General features: G+C 45.8%; 1 protein-coding gene across 17 annotated transcripts in view; it reads left to right on the top strand.

Annotated features, from left to right (window-relative positions):
- Positions 1–21,096, top strand: part of LOC140430694 (nuclear transport factor 2) — a 64,510-nt gene that overhangs the window by 20,728 nt on the left and 22,686 nt on the right. For 11 of the 17 annotated variants that reach the window (XR_011949506.1, XM_072518344.1, XM_072518346.1 and 8 more), the window contains 2 exons: positions 9,291–9,389; positions 14,504–14,598. Coding sequence is in view for 16 of the 17 variants with exons in the window: in XM_072518344.1 (XP_072374445.1) it covers positions 9,291–9,389; positions 14,504–14,598 (194 nt within the window). In the remaining variant the exon portion in view is untranslated. Of the gene's footprint in view, positions 1–9,290; positions 9,390–9,764; positions 9,846–14,503; positions 14,599–21,096 lie in introns of all 17 variants that reach the window. The other 6 variants (XM_072518353.1, XM_072518350.1, XM_072518354.1 and 3 more) reach the window with 2 other exon arrangements.

Raw genomic sequence — 21,096 nt, forward strand, 5'->3', positions numbered from 1 at the left:
GGAAAAAGAGTGGTAGAGCTATAGTGATGGGGGATTCAATTGTAAGGGGAGTAGACAGGCATTTCTGCGGACGCAAACGAGACTCCAGGAAGGTATGTTGCCTCCCGGGTGCAAGGGTCCTGGATGTCTCAGAGCGGCGGCAGGACATTCTAAAGGGGGAGGGTGAACAGCCAGCTGTCGTGGTGCATATAGGTACTGATGATAGAGGTAAAAACAGGATGAGCATCTACATGAATTTAGGGAGTTGGGAGCTAAACTTAAAAAGTAGGACCTCAAAGGTAGTAATCTCGGGATTGCTACCAGAGCCACGTGCTAGTCAGAGTAGGAATGACAGATAGACAGGATGAATGCGCAGCTTGAGAGATGGTGCAGGAGGGAGGGATTCAGATTTTTGGGACATTGGAACCGGCTCTGGGAGAGGTGGGACCATTACAAATTGGATGGTCTACACCTGGGCAGGACTGAAATCAATATCCTAGGGGGGTTGTTTGCTAGTGTTGTTGGGGAAGGTTTAAACTAATGTGGCAGGGGGATGGGAACCAATGCAGGAAGTTGGAGGGTAATAAAGAGAGGATAGAAACAAAAGTCAGTAAGGCGAAAAATGGAAGGCTGAGAAACAGATTATCATAGAATTTACAGTGCAGAAGGAGGCCATTCGGCCCATCGAGTCTGCACCGGCTCTTGGAAACTGCACCCTACCAAAGGTCAACACCTCCACCCTATCCCCACAACCCAGCAACCCCACCCAACACTAAGGGCAATTTTGGACACTAAGGGCAATTTATCACGGCCAATCCACCTAACCTGCACATCTTTGGACTGTGGGAGGAAACCGGAGCACCCGGAGGAAACCCACGCACACACTGGGAGGACATGCAGACTCCGCAGTGACCCAAGCTGGAATCGAACCTGGGACCCTGGAGCTGTGAAGCAATTGTGCTATCCACAATGCTACCATGCAATACAGATTGAACTGTATTTATTTCAATGCAAGAGGCCTGAAGGGCAAGGCAGTTGAACACAGGGCATGGATAGGTACATGGGACAGGGATATTATAGCTATTACTGAAACATGACTAAAGAAGGGGCAGGACTGGCAGCCCAATGTTCTATGGCACAGATGCTATAGGAAAGATAGACCAGGAGATAGGAGAGGAGGGGGAGTTGCATTTCTGATTCGGGACAGCCTCACCGCAGTACAGAGAGAGGATATATCCGAAGGTTCACCCACTGAGTCTATATGGGTAGAACTGAAAAATAAGAAGGGTGAGACCACTTTGATAGGACTGTACTATAGGCCTCAAATAGCCAACGAGATATTGGGGAGCAAATATGTAAAGAGATTTCAGACAGCTGCCGGAAAAATAGGGCGGTAATAGTTAGGGACTTTAACTTTCCCAACATTAACTGGGACAGCCATAGCACTAGGGGTTTGGATGGAGAGAAATTTGTTGAGTGTGTTCAGGAAGAATTCCTCATTCAATATGTGGATGGCCCGACTAGAGAGGGGGCAAAACCTGACGTCCGCTTGGGGACTAAGGAAGGGCAGGTGACAGAAATGTTGATGAGGGATCACTTTGGGACTAGTGACCATAATTCCATTGGTTTTTAGATAGCTATGGAGAATGATAGTTCTGGCCCAAAAGGTAAAATTCTAAATTGGGGCCAGGCCGATTTCGAGGGTATTAGGTGTGAACTTTCAAAAGTTGATTGAGGGTGCCTGTTTGCAGGCAAGTGGACAGTTGGTAAGTGGGAGTCTTTCAAAAGTGTGTTAACTAGGGTTCAGGGTGAGTACATTCCTCTTGGAGTGAAAGGTAAGGCTGGTAGAAGGAGGGAACCTTGGTTGACCCAGGATATTGAGGCCATGGTCAAAAGGAAGAAGGAGGCATATTACTTGCATAGGCAGCTGGGATCAAGAGTATAGGGCTTGTCAGAGTAGAGTTAAGAGAGAAATCAGGCGGGCAAAAAGGGTACATGAGATTGTCTTGGAAGATAAGGCAAAGAAAGATCCAAAGAGCTTTTACAGATACATAAATGGTAAAAGGGTGACGGGAGAGGATAAGGCCTCTTCAGGATAAACAAGATCATCTATGTGCAGATCCACAAGGGATGGGAGAGATCCTAAATGAATATTTCTCGTCGAATGTTAGCGAAATTGGGGAAATAAAAAGTGATGTCTTGAGGAGTGTACATATTACAGAGGAGGTGGTGCTGGAGGTATTGAAGCGCATCAAGATAGATAAATCCCTGGGACCTGATGAAATGTATCCCAGGACGTTGTGGGAGGCTAGGGAGGAAATTGCCACCCCCCTAACTGAGATATTTGAGTCATCGACAGCCACAGGAGAGGCGCCTGAAGATTGGAGGGTAGCAAATGTTGTGTTGTTTAAGAAGGGCTGTAGGGATAAGCCTGCGAACTACAGACCGGTTAGCCTTACTTCTGTAGTGGGTCAATTGTTAGAAGGTGTTCTGAGGGACAGGATCTACAGGCATTTAGACAGGCAAGGGCTAATTAGGGCGAGTCAGCATGGCTTTGGAAAGGGAAAGTCATGCCTCATGAATTTGATTGAGTTTTTTGAACAGGTAACCAAGAAGGTCGATGAGGGCAGTGCTGTCGACATTGTCTATATGGACTTTAGTAAGGCCTTTGACAAGGTACCGCATGGTAGGTTGTTGCAAAAGGTTAAATCTCATGGAATCCAGGGTGAGGACCTACTCAGTTAATGGTAGGGAGTTGGGGAGAGTTACAGAACAAAGAGATCTGGGGGTGCAGGTTCATAGCTCCTTGAAGGTGGAGTCACAGGTGGACAGGGTGGTGAAGAAGGCACTCGGCATGCTATGTTTTATTGGTCAGAATATTGAATACAGGAGTTGGGAGGTCTTGTTGAAGTTGTACAAGACATTGGTCAGACCACACATGGAATACTGTATTCAGTTCTGGTCACCCTATTATAGGAAGGATATTGTTAAAGTAGAAAGAGTGCAGAAGAGACTTCAGAGGATGTTACCAGGACTTGATGGTCTGAGTTATAAGGAGAGGCTGGCTAGGCTGGGACTTTTTGCCCTGGAGCGTAGGGGGCTTTAGGGGTGATCGTATAGAGGTCTATAAAATAATGAGGAGCATAGATAAGTTAGATAGTCAACATCTTTTCACAAAGATAGAGGAGTCTAGAACCAGATGGCATAGGTTTAAAGTGAGAGGGGAGAGATACAAAAGAGACCAGAGGGAAAATGGTTTCACACAGGGTGGTGAGCATCTGGAATGAGCTACGAGAGGCGTGGCAGGGGCGGGTACACCTTTGTCCTTTAAAAAGCAGTTAGACAGTTACATGGGCAGGGTGGGTATAGAGGGATATGGGCCAAATGCAGGCAAGTGGGACTAGCTTTGTGATAGAAACTGGGCGGCATGGACAAGCTGGGCCAAAGGGCCCGTTTCCATACTGTAAACATCTATGACGTTGTGACTCTTAAGTAGGATTTGTGAAGGTATATGAACAACATTAGTATCACTTGAATGTATCCCATAGATATAATTTCCCTGCCTGAACTATTAAACTTAGTGACGATGGGGAATAATTGCTTCTTTAGGGCGATAATTTAGGACAATGGCTTGAAAACACTTGTCACAATGTTGCTTAAAATATTGAATAGTTGGAATTTTAGGCAGCTTGGTTCTCTTGTGCTCTTTAAGTATGCAACAGCAGCTTCAGATCGTCAACAACAAACAATTAATTTGTGCTGTGAATAACATGTATACATTTTTAGGTGAACCCAACTTTACAGGAAAGTTCTAGAGAGTAAAATAAATGATCATTGGAGTGGTACTTTTTGTTCAAATGTTGGTATTAAGGTTTATTCAGCTCAAGGGTTAATTACTTTCTGAAATTGAAATGAGTTCCCAATGTATCTTATTTTTCTTCAATTTGATAATTTATCACATTCCAGAGAGAAAATTGCTTTGTAAGTGTTAGAATTCACCTGAATGTCGTGGACTGAGTGGGGTGCAGGGGTACAAAGAATTGATTCATAGATTTCCTATAGTGCAGAAGGAGGCTATTCGGCCCATTGAATCTGCACCGATCCTCTGAAAGAGCACCCCTTAGACCCACTCCCCAACCTTATCCCGCAACCCCACCTAGCCTGCGCATCTTTGGATACTATGGGACAATTTAGTATGGCCAATACACCTCACCTGCACATCTTTGCACTGTGGGAAGAAACCGGAGCACCTGGAGGAAACCCCTGCAGACACTGGGAGAATGTGCAAACTTCAAACAGTCACCCTGGGTTCCTCGTGCTGTAAGGAGCAGTGCTAACCACTGTGACACTGTGCCGCCCCCAAGAGGAGGAGGAAATGAGAAATCTTCCAGTACAACCCACATCTAGTTTATTTGATTAATTGACCAATCCTGAATATGAAGAGTTGGAGGAAGATCAGTGGTCAAATCTTCAGCTTCCTGTCAAGGTGGAAAAAACTGACCAGTTTGTAGTAATCTGGAATAAAAGTCAGTTAGTGAGTGAGAGTTAACCTTATGATTAGTGTAAACTATTTGGCAAATTGATGATCAGAGGTGTAAATTTATCCTGCTGTTCGATAATATGGCATGCTTTATTTTTCTATGTCATGAGCTTTATGAGATAGATTAAAATTATGGACAAACTAGTCATTTTCTGTTTACTATCTAGTTTGCACAATGAAAAAGTTCAGTAACCCGATCCCTATCCCTGTGTTCCATTATGTCCATACGTTGGGAAGTAAAGTTAAACTGAACAGAGGAGCCACTGGGTTGACATTACAAGAGTGCCTGATTCTGCTGACTTAAAATAACAGGTGCCTGAAATTTGTGATGGCAAATGTTTTGTTTTGTTTAAAAGATAATTCTATGTAAATTGATCATTGTTTAGAAGCAATTGATTAATGACATTTTAAAGAAATAAGGGCAATCTTTTTATCCCTTATATGATCCATATTAAGTGAACAGCTTTTTACTTTTCCATCTTTCCTATTTGAAGGTTTAATATCAAAAGAGATGCATTTCAATTAAATAGAAGTGAGGGTACTACGTGCTAATGGGGGAACCCTTAAGGAATGTTCCCAAGCTGTGAAGATCCCCTACCTGATGTTATCAGCGGAGTACATCAGTTTCAATTCCACTTCCTGGCTGTATAGCCGTTGAACTATAATTTATCTGAAAAGATAATTAAAAAAGAAAGTAAAATTGCTGCAGAAGTCATGTTGTCTGAGGAATATATCAAATAATACTTTACAGACAATGTCCCACATACCACCACCCCTGGGTATCTCCTGTCCCACCATCAGGGCAGACTCACAAGAGGTGGAAGCACAGTGGTATACAGTCGGTAGGGAGCTGCCTTGGGAATCCTCAACATTGATTCTGGATCCCACAAAGTCTCATGATATTAGATCAAACGTGGGCAAGGAAATCTCCTAATGATTACCAAGGGTGGCAAGGATACAGATTGAACTCTGGGTGGGATACTTCAATGTCTATCACCAACAGTGGTGTGGTAGCACCCCCACAGACAGAGCTGGCCGGATCCTAAAGGACATAACTGCTAAACTGGGTCTGCGACAGGTGCTGAGAGAAGCAACGAGAGGGAAAACAAACTCTACCACATCCTCACCAACCTGCCTGCTGCAGATGCATCTGTCCATGCCAGTGTCGATAGAAGTGACCACCGCTCAGTCCTTGTCTTCACATTGAGGATACCCTCCATTGTGTTGTGTGGCACTACCACTGTGCTAAATGGGATAGATTTTGAACAGATCGAGCAACTCTATTTATGAGGTGTTGTGGGCCATCAGCAGCAGCAGAATTGTACTCCAGTACAATCTTTAATCTCCACCCGGCATATCCGCCACTCTACCATTACCATAAAGCCAGGGAATAATCCTGGTTCATTGAAGAGTTCAGGAGGGCATGCCAGGAGCAGCACCATGCATACATAAAATTGAGGTGTGAAGCTTCAAAATACAGGACTACTTTTGTGCCAAAAAACAGAAGCAGACAGTAATAGACAGAACTAAACTATCCCACAACCAACGGATCAGATCTAAGCTCTGCAGTCCTACCACTTCCAGTTGTGGATGGTGGTGGACAATTAAACAATTCACTGGAGAAGGAGGCTTTACAATTATCCCCATCCTCAATGATGAAGCAGCCCAGCACAGCAGTGCAAAAGATGAGGCTGAAGCATTCGCAACGATCTTCAATGAGTGGATGATTCATCTTGGCCTCCTCAGAGGTCTCCATCTCAGATGCCAGTCTTCAAACAATTCAGTTCACTCCATGTGATATCAAGAAATGGCTGAAGGCACTGGGTGCGGCAAAGTGTATGGGTGCTGACAATATTCCAGCAATGGTACTGAAAACCTGTGCTCTAGAACTTGCCATGCCCCTAGCCAAGCTGTTCCAGTACAGCTACAAAGCTGGCATCTACCTGGCAATGTGGATAATTGCCCAGGTATGTTCTGTACACAAAAAACAGGAGAGATCCAACCCAGCCAATTAACGCCCCAGTCTACACTCCATCTTTAATAAAGTGACATAAGGGGTCATCAGCAATGCTACCAAGCAGCACCTGCTTGGCAATAACCTGTTAATAGTGTTCAGTTTGGGTCCTGAAAGGGTCACTCAGCTCCTGACCTCATTACAGCCATACCCCATAATTCTGAGTTGAGGTGAAAGTGACTGCCCTTGACATCAAGGCAGCATCTGACTGAATGTGGCATGAAGGAGTCCTAATATTAGTGCCACAAAAGTACTAGACAATGACCATCTCCAGCAAGTGAGAATCAAACCATCGACCCATGACATTCAATGTCATTACCATCATTGAAACCCCACTATCAACATCCTGGGGGTTACCATTGACCAGAAACTGAACTGAACTAGCCATATAAATACTGTGGCTGCATTACAGGTCAGAGGCTAGGGTTCTGCTGCGAGTAACTCGCCTCCAAAACCTGTCCGCCCTCTGCAAGGAACAAGTCCAGAGTGTGAAGGTAGTCTCCACTTGCCTGATTGATGCAGCTCCAACAACACACGAGATGCTCAACACTAACTAGGACAAAGAAGCCTTGTTAATTGGCACCCTTTCCACAAATATTAATTTCCTCCACCAACGACGACCAGTGGCAGCAGTGTGTACCATCTGCAAAATGCACTGCAGTAACTCACCAAGTCTCCAAACCCACAGCCGCTACCATCTGGAAGGTCAAGGACAGCAGACATGAGGGAGCAGCACCACCTGAATGCTCCCATCCAAGTTGCTCACCATCCTGGCTTGGAAATATATCACTGTTCCTTCACTGTGCTGGGTCAAACTCCTGAACTCCCTCTTTTACAGCACTGTGGATGTACCAACGCCATAGGGTTTGCAGCAGTTCAAGAAGGCAGCTCACCACCACCTTCTCTCGGGCAAATAGGGATGGGCAATAAATGCTGGCCTAGCCGGAGATGGCCACATCCCATTAATGAGTATAAAATGTTAAAAAGGAAACAAATGGATCTTTTCTTTTAGAAACTTAACTCTTGAGAAGCGGTGAAGCTGACTGTCATTATCTCTTTAGGTTTCTATGGCCGCATGCTGAAATGTCATGACTCCCTACCACAACTTCATGCCCCAACTGTCCATGGATAAAATATGTGAGCAGGACAGGGTTTCTATTGGCTGAGGCAAATAACAAAATCTGATCATCTTATAAATGGTGTTTATAAATGATGTATTTATAACTTGCCTTTATTAGCCGAGGATTAGAGTTTAGGAGCAGAGAGGTTTTGCTGGAACAATATAGAATGCTGGCTAGGCCACAGCTAGAGCATTATGTGCAGTTCTGGAATCCACATTATAGGGGGGGATGTGGCAGCACTGGAAGGGGTGCAGAGGAGATTTACCAGGACGTTGCCTGGGCTGGAGAGTTTAAGCTATGATGGTAGATTGGATAGACTGGGGTTGTTTTCCTTGGAGCAGAGGAGACTGAGGGGGAGACACGATTGAGATATGTAAATTGTGAGGGGCATTGATAGAGTAGATAGGAAGAAACTTTTGCCCTTGGTGGAGGGATCAATGACCGGGCAGCTGGACTTAAGGTAAGGGATGGGAGGTTTAGAGCGGATGTGAGGAGAAACGTTTCTTCCAGAGGGTGGTGGGAGTCTGGAACTCACTGTCTGAAAGGGCGGTTGAAGTAGAGACCCTTATAACATTTAAGAAGTATTTAGGTGTGCACTTGCGACCCCAAGGCATACACAGCTATGGGCCAAGTGCTGGAAAATGGGATTAGAATACTTGATGGTTGTTTTTGACCAACGCAGGCACGATGGGCCAAAGGACCTTAACTATGCTGTAGACCTCTATGACTATAGAGTCATGACCATCTCACTCCCTGAATGGGAGGATGGATACTTCAAGGTTTTAAAAAAAAAAAAAAATGTTTAAAATGTAATTTTGAGGTGTATTAGTTTGATAACTATTCAAGGCTTTCCAGGGACGAGAGACTGCATTGATTCTGCTTGGAATGTTGTGCGATACCTATTGTAATTCATTTAACAGCAGCAGTGTAGTGGATGGAAAGGTGACGCTTCCACAAATTTGCAGAACATTTACTTTTCAAAAACAAGGTCAAAAGAATCTGTTAAGATCATAATTATTTTTTCTAAGAATTATCCCTTTTTTAGCAGAAAGTACTCCTTTACATACATTCTTTAATAGTTTGTACAGCCGTTGTTGCAACACAAAACAAAAGGCTGAACCCGCTAATATCCTTTTAATTGAACGTGACAGTAGCAACCAGTTTGCGTTTTAAAAATAAATTTGAGCGTTAGAATGGTGTCATCAGTTCGATCTTTCATTTGAATATAATTTTCGTGTTTATGTATTATACAGAACCTGAAGTCTTATCATATACAGCACATACCTGAAGACTCTTCTGAAAATGTTCTTAAATACAACCCTGTATAGTATCTCTCAATTTTGGATATATACATGTTTGTTTCATCAAATATACTTTTGCTGTAGTTTAAATAGTACTGTCCATAAGGTTGCAAACAGTGAGTAATTGCCAAGCACTTTTTGTTTGTATGCATTAAATTGTTGACAAAACAAAGTAATACATTGCTGCTGAGTTTTTTTGCATTTTAAACATAATGTCTAGTTTGAAGGAGTAGTACTATTAGACACGTATTCATAATTTGCAGTGCACCATGATGTTTTCTCCGCTAATAAAATTGGAGTCGTTCTTCTCATTAGGTTTATCATTTTAAACACAGGGCCTTCCATTTCGTAAAATACAACACAGCATAACTGCACAAGACCACCAACCCACTCCAGATAGTTGCATCCTGAGTATGGTAGTAGGACAACTTCAGGTAAGAGTGCTTCTGTTGATGATCTTGAGTTTTGTTTAAATCTTTAACCCACATTGATGTTCAGTTAGTGTTTATTAAGCCTTTTTCTCAGTTTCCTATTGTGCAAAGAGAATGGTGTCCAAACCTTTTTTATAAAATAAAGTTTCTATTCATCTGCGTGGATTCACAGTAAGAAATTCAAACGAGTTTTCTGAATACGTTCTTCAATAGCAGTATGGTCTAAAAGCATGATATTAATACCTGCATCCAATCTTTGAATTAAATGCCATAAATAACTAATGGTAATTCATGATAGTTAATTGTTAGTCATTAAAATATCTTTTAAAATAAGTTTAATAATTCTCTTGCTTTGTGTTATTTGTCCCTGATGGACAGCCTGCTTCAAATCTTTGCCATTGCCATTTTGGAACTCTACTTTACCGTTTCCACTTTGAGGAAACATGATCTCGCAGAAATGTGAGTCTAAGTCGAGTATTTAGTACGGCAACAGGTTTCAATCTAGCAAAGTTTAGTGGAAGATTGCAACTCAAGTTACAGCTCCTTATTTGTGTGACAAATGTTTCTGCACAAGCAAGATAAGATGTTTAGATGTGACAGATGGGGTGGCCTGGCCTGCATTAACTTGCTCTGCACCATAGTTGGATATGTAGCTGTATTTAAAAAAAATGAGTAACTCTAAAGAAGTTGCAGAGTTTCTTCATGTATGAAAGGATCGGTAGCTGTGAGTACTATGATGGACCTGTTCTACTACAAAATATCATGGTTGTGGAATTTACTTTTGTCAGAATCACCACTAGGCCGTTTCTTTTTATATGACAGCTGATGCTCTGAAGGTATTTCTACTGAATCCAGTGAGATACTGTTCAAAATAAAGAGGAGTTTAGACGGAGAAGATCAGGAAAAAGTGTTCCCACTTGTGAAATGATTGAGAGTAAGAGGACACAGATTGAACATAATTGACAAAAAAAGCAAAAATGATAGAATTATTTTTGACTGAACGAGTAGTTAACATCTGGAATTCATTGCCTGAGAGTGTGATGGAGACAGGTTTATTCAAAGGGGAACTAGACTGTCGCCTGAAATGGAAGAATGTGCATGATCGCAGGGAGAAGATGGGAAAATGCCACCAGTGAATTGCTCATTCGGAGAGCTGTTGCAGGCACAATGGGCTGAATGAGCTCCTTCTGTGCTGTAACAATTCTGCGGAATGCAGTTAGTCTTTCATAGTCCGGTGCATTCCTCTGTTCCACTCATATGCCATTGTCATAGGCCTTTGAACAGCTGTCCGCTCGTTGTCTCATTTTCAAAATATAATGAAAACCACAATGAAACGGGCAGTATAGAAGAATATATTTTACCAAAGGCTTTAAAGTGAGCTGTGCAATGACTGTAGAATGTGCATCAAAAAAGCCATATCACACTGGAGCAGAAGAATTACAGATAAGGTCACAGAAAGGACTGAGTTGAAAACAAAAATTCTAGATGAATCCAACTGAGTTCAACCAAGTAGGGGCGGATAGCCTGTCAGTTCATGGAGCAGAACTTGCCACGAGTCAGAAATAACCCAACTTAATACTCCACAAAAATGCAAGAAGAAAAAAAACAGAAAAATAAAAGGAAAATTGTAGTTAGAGTAACCAGAGGACAAAGCACCGGATGGTTTGCAACTACAAAACTGAGGAAATCTGTCGTAGTAAGTAAATTTGCATGGTGTAGATCTGAGGGCAAGGAGAAATTTGTTGTGAGAGTGAATTTGAGAAGTAGGCAGCAGTGGCTATTTTCAGTTCAGTTGCATGAATAGAATGATTCTCTGTAAGCTTAGAGTGAGTTAGATACTGCCATCTTTACTGACCATGCTTAGCTGTTCTCTTCTAATTAGCGATGTGTTTGCCTTAATGATTGATGGATAATGTAACATCTGAATAACCAATGAGATGAATTGTGAAAAGTGTTTTGGTTTGCTGTAGATACAATTTGCTTAATGTAACTTTTTCTTTTTTAATATCTCAGAGGAATAATTTGTGTTATAATTTTGTGGCTCAGTTATATTTACATAATTGCTATGTCACTGACAAAGGCACAGTACGAATTCTTACAACACCAGGTTAAAGTCCAACAGGTTTGTTTCGATGTCACTAGCTTTCGGAGCGCTGCTCCTTCCTCGGGTGAATGAAGAGGTATGTTCCAGAAACATATATATAGACAAATTCAAAGATGCCAGACAATGCTTGGAATGCGACCATTAGCTGGTGATTAAATCTTTACAGATCCAGAGATGGGGTAACCCCAGCTTAAAGAGGTGTGAATTGTGTCAAGCCAGGACAGTTGGTAGGATTTTGCAGGCCAGATGGTGGGGGATGAATGTAATGCGACATGAATCCCAGGTCCCGGTTGAGGCCGCACTCATGTGTGCGGAACCTGGCTATAAGTTTCTGCTCGGCGATTCTGCGTTGTCGCGTGTCCTGAAGGCCGCCTTGGAGAACGCTTACCCGGAGATCAGAGGCTGAATGCCCTTGACTGCTGAAGTGTTCCCCGACTGGAAGGGAACATTCCTGCCTGGTGATTGTCGCGTGATGTCCGTTCATTCTTTGTCGCAGCGTCTGCATGGTCTCGACAATGTACCACACTTCGGGACATCCTTTCCTGCAGCGTATGAGGTAGACAACGTTGGCCGAGTCGCACGAGTATGTACCGCGTACCTGGTGGGTGGTGTTCTCGCATGTAATGGTGGTATCCATGTCGGTGATATGGCACGTCTTGCAGAGATTGCCATGGCAGGGTTGTGTGGTGTCGTGGTCACTGTTCTGAAGACTGGGTAGTTTGCTGCAAACAATGGTTTGTTTGAGGTTGCGCGGTTGTTTGAAGGCAAGTAGGGGGGGTGTGGGGATGACCTTGGCAAGATGTTCATCTTCATCAATGACGTGTTGAAGGCTGTGAAGAAGATGACGTAGTTTCTCCGCTCCGGGGAAGTACTGGACGACGAAGGGTATTCTGTCGGTTGTGTCCCATGTTTGTCTTCTAAGGAGGTCGGTGCGGTTTTTCACAGTGGCGCGTTGGAACTGTCGATCAATGAGTCGAGTGCCATATCCCGTTCGTACGAGGGCATCTTTCAACGTCTGTAGATGTCTGTTACGCTCCTCCTCGTCTGAGCAGATCCTGTGTATACGGAGAGCTTGTCCATAAGGGATGGCTTCTTTAATGTGTTTAGGGTGGAAGCTGGAGAAATGGAGCATCGTGAGGTTATCCATGAGTTTGCGGTAAAGCGAAGTGCTGAGGTGACCGTCCTTGATGGAGACGAGTGTGTCCAAGAATGCAACTGATTTTGGAGAGTAGTCCATGGTGAGTCTGATGGTTGGATGGAACTTATTGATGTCATCGTGCAGTCGTTTCAGTGATTCTTCGCCGTGGGTCCAAAGGAAAAAATGTCATCGATGTATCTGGTGTATAACGTCGGTTGAAGGTCCTGTGCAGTGAGTAGGTCCTGTTCAAACTTGTGCATGAAGATGTTGGCGTATTGGGGTGCGAATTTGGTCCCCATGGCTGTTCCGTGTGTCTGGATGAAGAACTTGTTGTCGAAGGTGAAGTCGTTGTGATCCAACGCGCAGTTCCAACGCGCCACAGCGAAAAACCGCACCGACCTCCTCAGAAGACAAACATGGGACACAACCGACAGAATACCCTTCATCGTCCAGTACTTCCCCGGAGCGGAGAAACTACGTCATCTTCTTCACAGCCTTCAACACGTCATTGATGAAGATGAACATCTTGCCAAGGTCATCCCCCCCCCCCCCCTCCCCTACTTGCCTTCAAACAACCGCGCAACCTCAAACAAACCATTGTTTGCAGCAAACTACCCAGTCTTCAGAACAGTGACCACGACACCACACAACCCTGCCATGGCAATCTCTGCAAGACATGCCAGATCATCGACATGGATACCACCATTACACGTGAGAACACCACCCACCAGGTACACGGTACATACTCGTGCGACTCGGCCAACGCTGTCTACCTCATATGCTGCAGGAAAGGATGTCCCGAAGCGTGGTACATTGGTGAGACCATGCAGACGCTGCGACAACGAATGAACGGACATCGCGCGACAATCACCAGGCAGGAATGTTCCCTTCCAGTCGGGGAACACTTCAGCAGTCAAGGACATTCACCTCTGATCTCCGGGTAAGCGTTCTCCAAGGTGGCCTTCAGGACACGCGACAACGCAGAATCGCCGAGCAGAAGCTTATAGCCAAGTTCCGCACACATGAGTGTGGCCTCAACCGGGACCTGGGATTCATGTTGCATTACATTCATCCCCCACCACCTGGTCTGCAAAATCCTACCAACTGTCCTGGCTTAAGACAATTCACACCTCTTTAACCTGGGGTTACCCCATCTCTGGATCTGTAAAGATTTAATCACCTGCGAATGGTCGCATTCCAAGCATTGTCTGGCATCTTTGAATCTGTCTATATATATGTTTCTGGAACATACCTCTTCATTCACCTGAGGAAGGAGCAGCGCTCCGAAAGCTAGTGACATCGAAACAAACTTGTTGGACTTTAACCTGGTGTTGTAAGACTTCGTACTGTGCTCACCCCAGTCCAACGCCGGCATCTCCACATCACTGACAAAGGCAGCTAACAGTTACATAATGGAAATAATTATGATCATACCTTGAGGGATTAACATGTGCCAACTGAAGGGCTTATGTTGTGGTACATTTTTTGATCTGACTAGTGAAGCTTTTAAGTTGTGTAGAAAACTTAAACAGAAATAACCATTGATGGACTGTTTCAGTTTTGTGTTCCTTGGTTAAAATAGCAAACTATGCTGTTCAAGTAGTTTCTTTCTGGGTCACTTTTTGTCATAAGAGTTTATTTTTATTGTGTTAAGTAAAGTTATGCCACGGCCTCCTGGCCATGGACTGTAATTGAACTCCATAGGTACGTGATCATAGAACTTTAAGAACAGGAGCCATTTGGAGTGACTGATGATTCCTTATCATTTTAACGACTGTAATCTCCCCAATCATGTTTCCTTGTCCTTGTATCTTTTTTATGTTCTTCCTTTTTCAAATAATTATTATAATGCTACTCCAATCTCTGTCTCATTAGATGTTCATGGTACACCCTCCGTTCCACCAGAGCCTGAAAGCTCCTGACACCATTACAGCCTTAGTCCAAACATGGACAAAAGAGCTGAACACGAGGTGAGGTGAGAGTGACTGCCCTTGACATCAAGAAAACATTTGACATAATTTGTGGTGGCACCAATGAGTCCTAGCTGCAGTCAATAGGAATCGGTGATGAGGGGAAGGGGAACTCCCTACTGGTTGGACTCATACCTAGCACAGAATGGTGTAGCTGTTGGGTGTCAATCATCTCAGTTCCGGGGATATCACTGCAGGAATTTCTTGGGATAGTGTCCCAGGCCCAACCATCTTTGGCTCCTTTATTAATGCTTTTCCCTCCATCATAAGGTGAGAAATGGGAATGTTTGCTGATGATTGTATAATGTTCAGTACCATTCACGACTCCTCAGATACTGAAGCAGTCCATCTACATATGCCGCAAGACTGGATAACCTTCAGATCTTTCATTTTCACTCCACAGTGTAAATATTTCCACTTTCTCTGTTTGTTAGTTTTGACAAAGAGTCATCGGATCGAAACGTTAGCTCTTTTCTCTCCCTACAGATGCTGCCAGACCTGCTGAGATTTTCCAGCATTTTCTCTTTCGTTTCAGATTCCAGCATCCGCAGTAATTTGCTTTTATAGAGAATCTCCCCATGATGGTTCAGTGGAATTGCCAATGTTCAATTCCCCCACTATCAACACCATGGGAGTTTGGACCAGCTAAATAAATACTGTGGGTACAAGAGCATGTCAGAGGGTGGGAATTTTGTGGCAAGTGACTGCCGAAGCATCTACAAGGCACAAGTCAGGAGTGTAATGGAATACTCACCACTTGCTTCGATGAGTGCAGCTCCAACAATATGCAAGAAGTTTGACACCATCCGGGTCAAAGCAGCCAGCTTGATTGGCAAATCCACCATCTTAAATATTCACTCCCTTCACCGCCGATGCGCAGTAGCAGCAGTGTGTACCATCTACAAGATGCGTTGCAGCAACTCGAGGCTCCTTCAAAAGCACCTTCCAAACCCGCAATGTCTGCCACCAATACGGATACAGTGCACGGTGGTTAGCACTGCTGCCTCACAGCGCCAGGGACCCGGGTTGGATTCCGACCTCGGGAGACTGGAGTTTGCACATTCTTCCTGTATCTGCCTGGGTTTCCTCCGGGTGCTCCGGTTTCCTCCCACAGCCCAAAGATGTGCAGGTTAAGTGGATTGACTAAGCTGAATTGCCTCTAGGTGGGGATTATGTGGATAGGATTGGGGGTTGGTCCTGGGTAGGGTGCTCTTTCAGAGGGTCGGTGCAGACTCGATGTGCCGAATGGCCTCCTTCTGCACTGTAGGGATTCTATGACCAGAGCAGCAGGTGCTTGGGAATCCCACCGTTTCCCATACAACTTTCCCTCCAAGCCCCACACCATCCTCGGTTGGAATTATATTGCCGTTCCTTCACTGTTACTGGGCCAAAATCCTGGAACTCCCTTCCTAATGACACTGAGTGTATCTGCACCAGATGAATTGCAGCAGTTCAAGAAGGTAGCTCGCTCACCAGGCTAGCTGGGTTTGTTGTCTACGGAAGCACAGTGGGAGATGTGCATATGATTAATATATGGCAGGGGTTAGGTTACAAAGTGGTGTGGGGAGGGGGAGAGTTACTCTGCTGACGAGGGAGGGACTTAGGTTTTGGGACAGAGAGGAGGTCGGGGGTGGGGGTTGCCAAGAGGCGGGCCGATGGAGGCGCGGCGCATGCGTTGGGGCGGTGCCCCCCAACCAGGCTGATCACCTGGAATGTTAGAGGGCTGAATGGGCCGGTCAAGAGGGCACGTGTGTTCGCGCATCTGAGGGCTCTGAAGGTGGACGTGGTGATGTTGCAGAGACACACCTGAAAGTGGCGGATAAAGTCAGGCTAAGGAAGGGTTGGGTCAGTCAGGTCTTTCATTCGGGCTGGACACCAAGACTAGAGAGGTGGCGATTTTAATCAATAAGCGGGTGCAATTCCAGGTGGGCAATATAGCCTCGGACGGTGGGGGCCATTATGTCATGGTGAGCAGCAAGCTGGAGGGGAGGAAGGTAGTCTTGGATAACGTGTACATGCCAAACTGGGACCATGTAGAATTCATAAAGAGGGTACTGGGGAAGATACCTGACCATGACTCGCACAAGTTGGTGATGGGAGGGGATTTTAATACGGTCATCGACCCTGGCCTGGACCGGTCGTGTTCGAAAATGGGGAGGGTGCCAGCAATGTCAAAGGAACTGATAGGGTTCATGGAGCAGATGGGGGGGTTGACCCATGGAGGTTTAGGCAGCGACGGGGAGGGAGTTTTCTTTTTATTCGCAAGTGCATCAGGTTTACTCCCGGATTGATTTTTTCATTCTGAGCAGGGATTTGCTGGCGGGGGTGGTGGACACGGGGTACTGAGCCATCACTATTTCGGATCATGCCCCACACTGGGTGGAACTGCAGGTTAGTGAGGAGAGCTTCCAGCGCCCGCAATGGAGACTGGATGTGAGCTTGTTGGCGGACGAGGCGGTGTGCGAGAGGGTGAGGAAGTGCATGCAGAACTACCTGCAGGTCAAGGATACGGGGGAAGTCTCAGCAGCGGTGGTCTGGGAGGCGCTGAAAGCAGTGGTGAGAGGCAAGCTGATTTTGATCCGGGCTCATAGGGACAGGACGGATAGGGCAGAGAGGGAACGAGTGTTTGAGGAGATCCTACAGATAGATAGGAGGTATGTGGCGACCCCAGGGGTGGAGCTGTTAAGGGAATGTCGGAGGCTGCAGGCTTAGTTCCGGGTGTTGTCCACAGGCAAGGCAGTGGAGCAGCTTAGAAAGGCGAGGGGGGCATTTTATGAACATGGGGAGAAGGCCAGCAGAATGCTGGCACAGTAGCTTAGGAAGAGGGAGGCGGCCAGGGAAATAGAAAAGGTGGTCGATGGGAATTTGGTAGGGGACTCGGCTGGGCTAAACAGGGCGTTCAGGGACTTTTACAGCAGGCTCTATCGCTAGGAAACCCCCACGGGGCCCGAGGGAATGAGGTGCTATTTGGACGGACTGACCTTCTAAAGGGTGGGCAGGGAGCTGGTGGATGGGTTGGGGGCCCCGATCAGGGCCGAAGAAATAGCTGAGGGCTTGAAGGCAATGCAGTCGGGTAAGGCCCCGGGGCCGGACGGGTATCCGGTGGAATTCTACAAGAAATTCTCGGGGATATTAGGGCCATTGTTGGTCAAGGTTTTCAATGAGGCGAGGGCTAGAGGGGTGCTGCCCCCGATGATGTCACAGGCCACTATTTTGTTAATATTGAAGCGGGACAAGAACCCGGAGCTGTGTGGGTCATATAGGCCGATCTCCCTGCTTAATGTGGATGCTAAGTTACTGGCCAAAGTTTTGGCCTCCAGGATTGCAGATTGTGTGCCGGATGTGATTATGGAGGATCAAACCGGGTTTGTCAAGGGCAGGCAGTTGGTGGCCAATATAAGAAGGCTGCTCAACGTGATTATGATGCCCCCGGAGAGTAGGGAGGTTGAGGTAGTTGTGGCAATAGATGCGGAAAAGGTGTTCGACCGGGTGGAGTGGGACTATTTATGGGAGGTGCTGGGACGGTTTGGGTTCGGTAGGGGCTTTATCGACTGGGTTAGGCTGTTGTACCAGGCCCCGGAGGCTAGTGTAAGGACGAATAGGTGACCTCGGACTATTTTAGACTGCACCGGGGGACAAGACAGGGATGCCTCCTCTCTCCATTGCTGTTTGCATTAGCTATAGAGCCGCTGGCAATTGCTCTGAGAGCTTCAAGGGGCTGGTTTGGTGGGGGGTGGAACATAGGGTCTCTCTGTACGCGGACAACCTGCTCTTATATGTAGCAGATCCAGGGGCAGGGATGGGTGAAATCAAGGCGACTTTGGGGGAATTTGGCCGGTTTTCGGGATATAAACTGAACATGACAAAGACCGAGATGTTTGTAGTCCAGGCAAGAGGTCAGGAGGGTCGGCTGGGGAGCTACCGTTTTGGTTAGTGGGGGACAGTTTTAGGTACCTAGGGATACAAGTGGCGCGTGATTGGGGCTGGTTACACCAGCTGAACTTGTCCAGGTTGGTCGAGCAGATGAGGGGCGAGTTTCGGAGATGGGATGCGTTACCGCTGTCGCTGGCTGCGAGGGTGCAGACGGTTAAGATGATGGTCCTACCGAGATTTTTATTTGTATTCCAATGCCTCCCAATTTTCATCCCGCGGTCCTTTTTTAAGAGGATTAATAAAATCATTTTGGGCTTTGTCTGGGTGGGTAAGTCCCCGCGGGTGAAGAAGGCGATGCTCGAGAGGAATCGGGGGGAGGGGGGGGCTTGCCCTGCCAAACTTCAGTAATTACTACTGGGCGGCCAATATTGCTCTGATAAGTAAGTGGGTGGTGGGGGCGGGTTCGGTTTGGGGGCGGATGGAGGCAGCTTCATGTAGGGGCACCAGCTTGGGGGCGTTGATAACGGCACCTCTGCCGTTCCATCGGCAAGATATTCCACTAGTCCCGTGGTGGTGGCGGCCTTGAGGATCTGGGGACAGTGGAGGAGGTACGTTGGAGCAGTGGGAGCATCGGTTTGGTCCTCAATATGTGACGACCACCGGTTTTCCCCAGGGAGCCTGGATGGGGGGGGTTTCAAGTATGGCGATGGGCGGGAATTGAGAGGATGGGGGACCTGTTCCTGGAAGGGAGCCTCCCTAGCTTGAGGGCGCTGGAGGAGAAGTTTGGGTTGGCAAGAGGGAACAACTTCAGATATTTACAGGTGCGGGACTTTCTGCGCAGGCAGGTATCATCCTTCCCACTCCTGCCACTAAGGGGCATCCAGGATAAGGTAGTGTCTCGGGGAGGGGAGTGTCTCGGACATCGACAAAGAACTAATGGGGGCAGAGGAGACGCAGACCGAGGAGCTGAAGCGTGAGAAGGAGCTTGGGGGGAGAGGTGGAGGACGGCTTATGGGCGGATGCGTTGAGCAGAGTCAACGTAACTGCTACATGCGCAAGGCTCAGCTTGATCCAATTCAAGGTGGTACACCGGGCCCATATGACAGTGGCCCGGATGAGTAGATTCTTTGGGGTGGAGGACGGGTGTGTAAAATGTGCGGGGAGGACCGGCGAAACATGTCCACATGTTCTGGACATGTCCAAAACTTCAGGGATATTGGCAGGGGTTTGCGGAACGTCATGTCCAGAGTATTGAAAACAAGGGTATTGAAAACAAGGGTGGCAATGAGTCCAGAGGTGGCGATTTTTGGGGTGTCGGAAGGTCCGGGAGTCCAGGAGGAGAAAGAGGTAGATGTTCTGGCCTTTGCCTCCCTGGTAGCCCGGCGACACATTATTAGCTTGAAGGGACTCAAAGCCCCCGAAGTCAGAGGCCTGGTTAACTGACATGGCGAGCTTTCTCGGCCTGGAGAAGATTAAGTTCGCCTTGAGAGGGTCAGTGTCAGGGTTCGCCCGGAGGTGGCAACCATTATTTGACTTCTTTGCGGAGAATTAATCAGCGGGGGAGTGTGCTGCTAGGATAGTGTCGAGTAGGGGGTTAAATAGGCGGGTCTTGGAGGGACGGGTGTCAGTGTTTGCACTATGTTTACTTTTCTTTGTACACTGTTTTTATACTGATGTTGTTTGTAATGCCAAAAAAAACCTAATTAAAATTGTTTAAAAAAAATAAAAGTGGCAGTTCATGTCAAAAAAAAGAAGGTAGCTCGCCACCACCACCTTGAGGGCAGTTAGGGATGGGCAATAAATGCTGTCTGAGCCAGTGACATCCACATCTTGTGAAAGAATTTTAAAAATCATGTTTAATAATTCCCTGTGAGATAAGAGTTCTGAATTTACCTCTTAATGATTGTGAATAATGAGTCTATTTTCCCTGTTATTTAATTTCTGACCAGTAGAAACCTTCTTTGCTGTATAGCATCACAAACATTTCAAAATCACGTAATTCATATGTGAAACATTTATTAGGGTTATTATAAACTTCTAATTGTAAAACAAGCCCCAACTTCTCGAGTCTTTCTTCAGGATTATAATCTTTCTCTCCTGCTATTATTCTGATGAACCTTCACTGCACTCATTCCTTGGCAGGAATTTCATTGTAATGGGATTCCCAAGAGCTGCATACACTGTTCCCAACAAGCCTCAACTTCTCAATTCTTTCTTCAAGTCTATAATCTTTCATTGCTAGTATTATTCTTTTCTTTAAAAATATTCTCCTTTTTAACATTTTCTCCCAAATTTCACATTTTCTCCCAAATTTACATCCAACAATAATCAGTAACGAATGTAATGTCAATCCCCATAATCAACAACAACGGTCCAATCCTCCCACCAAACCCCAGACATTAGCCCGCATGTTAACATAAACAAATGACAAAAACTAATCAGGAATCACCCATAGTCACCATTAACACATACAGTCCCCCGACCCCCAACGCTCCCAGTCCCCGACCCCCCCCTAATGTTCGATGTGATCCAATTCTCGAAAGTGCATAATGAATAATGCCCATGAATTGTAGAGCCCCTCCATCTTTCCCCTCAGCTTAAATTTGACCTTTTCAAGTGTCAGGA

The sequence above is a fragment of the Scyliorhinus torazame genome, chromosome 10 (genome assembly GCF_047496885.1).
Source record: "Scyliorhinus torazame isolate Kashiwa2021f chromosome 10, sScyTor2.1, whole genome shotgun sequence".
Lineage (NCBI taxonomy): Eukaryota > Metazoa > Chordata > Chondrichthyes > Carcharhiniformes > Scyliorhinidae > Scyliorhinus > Scyliorhinus torazame.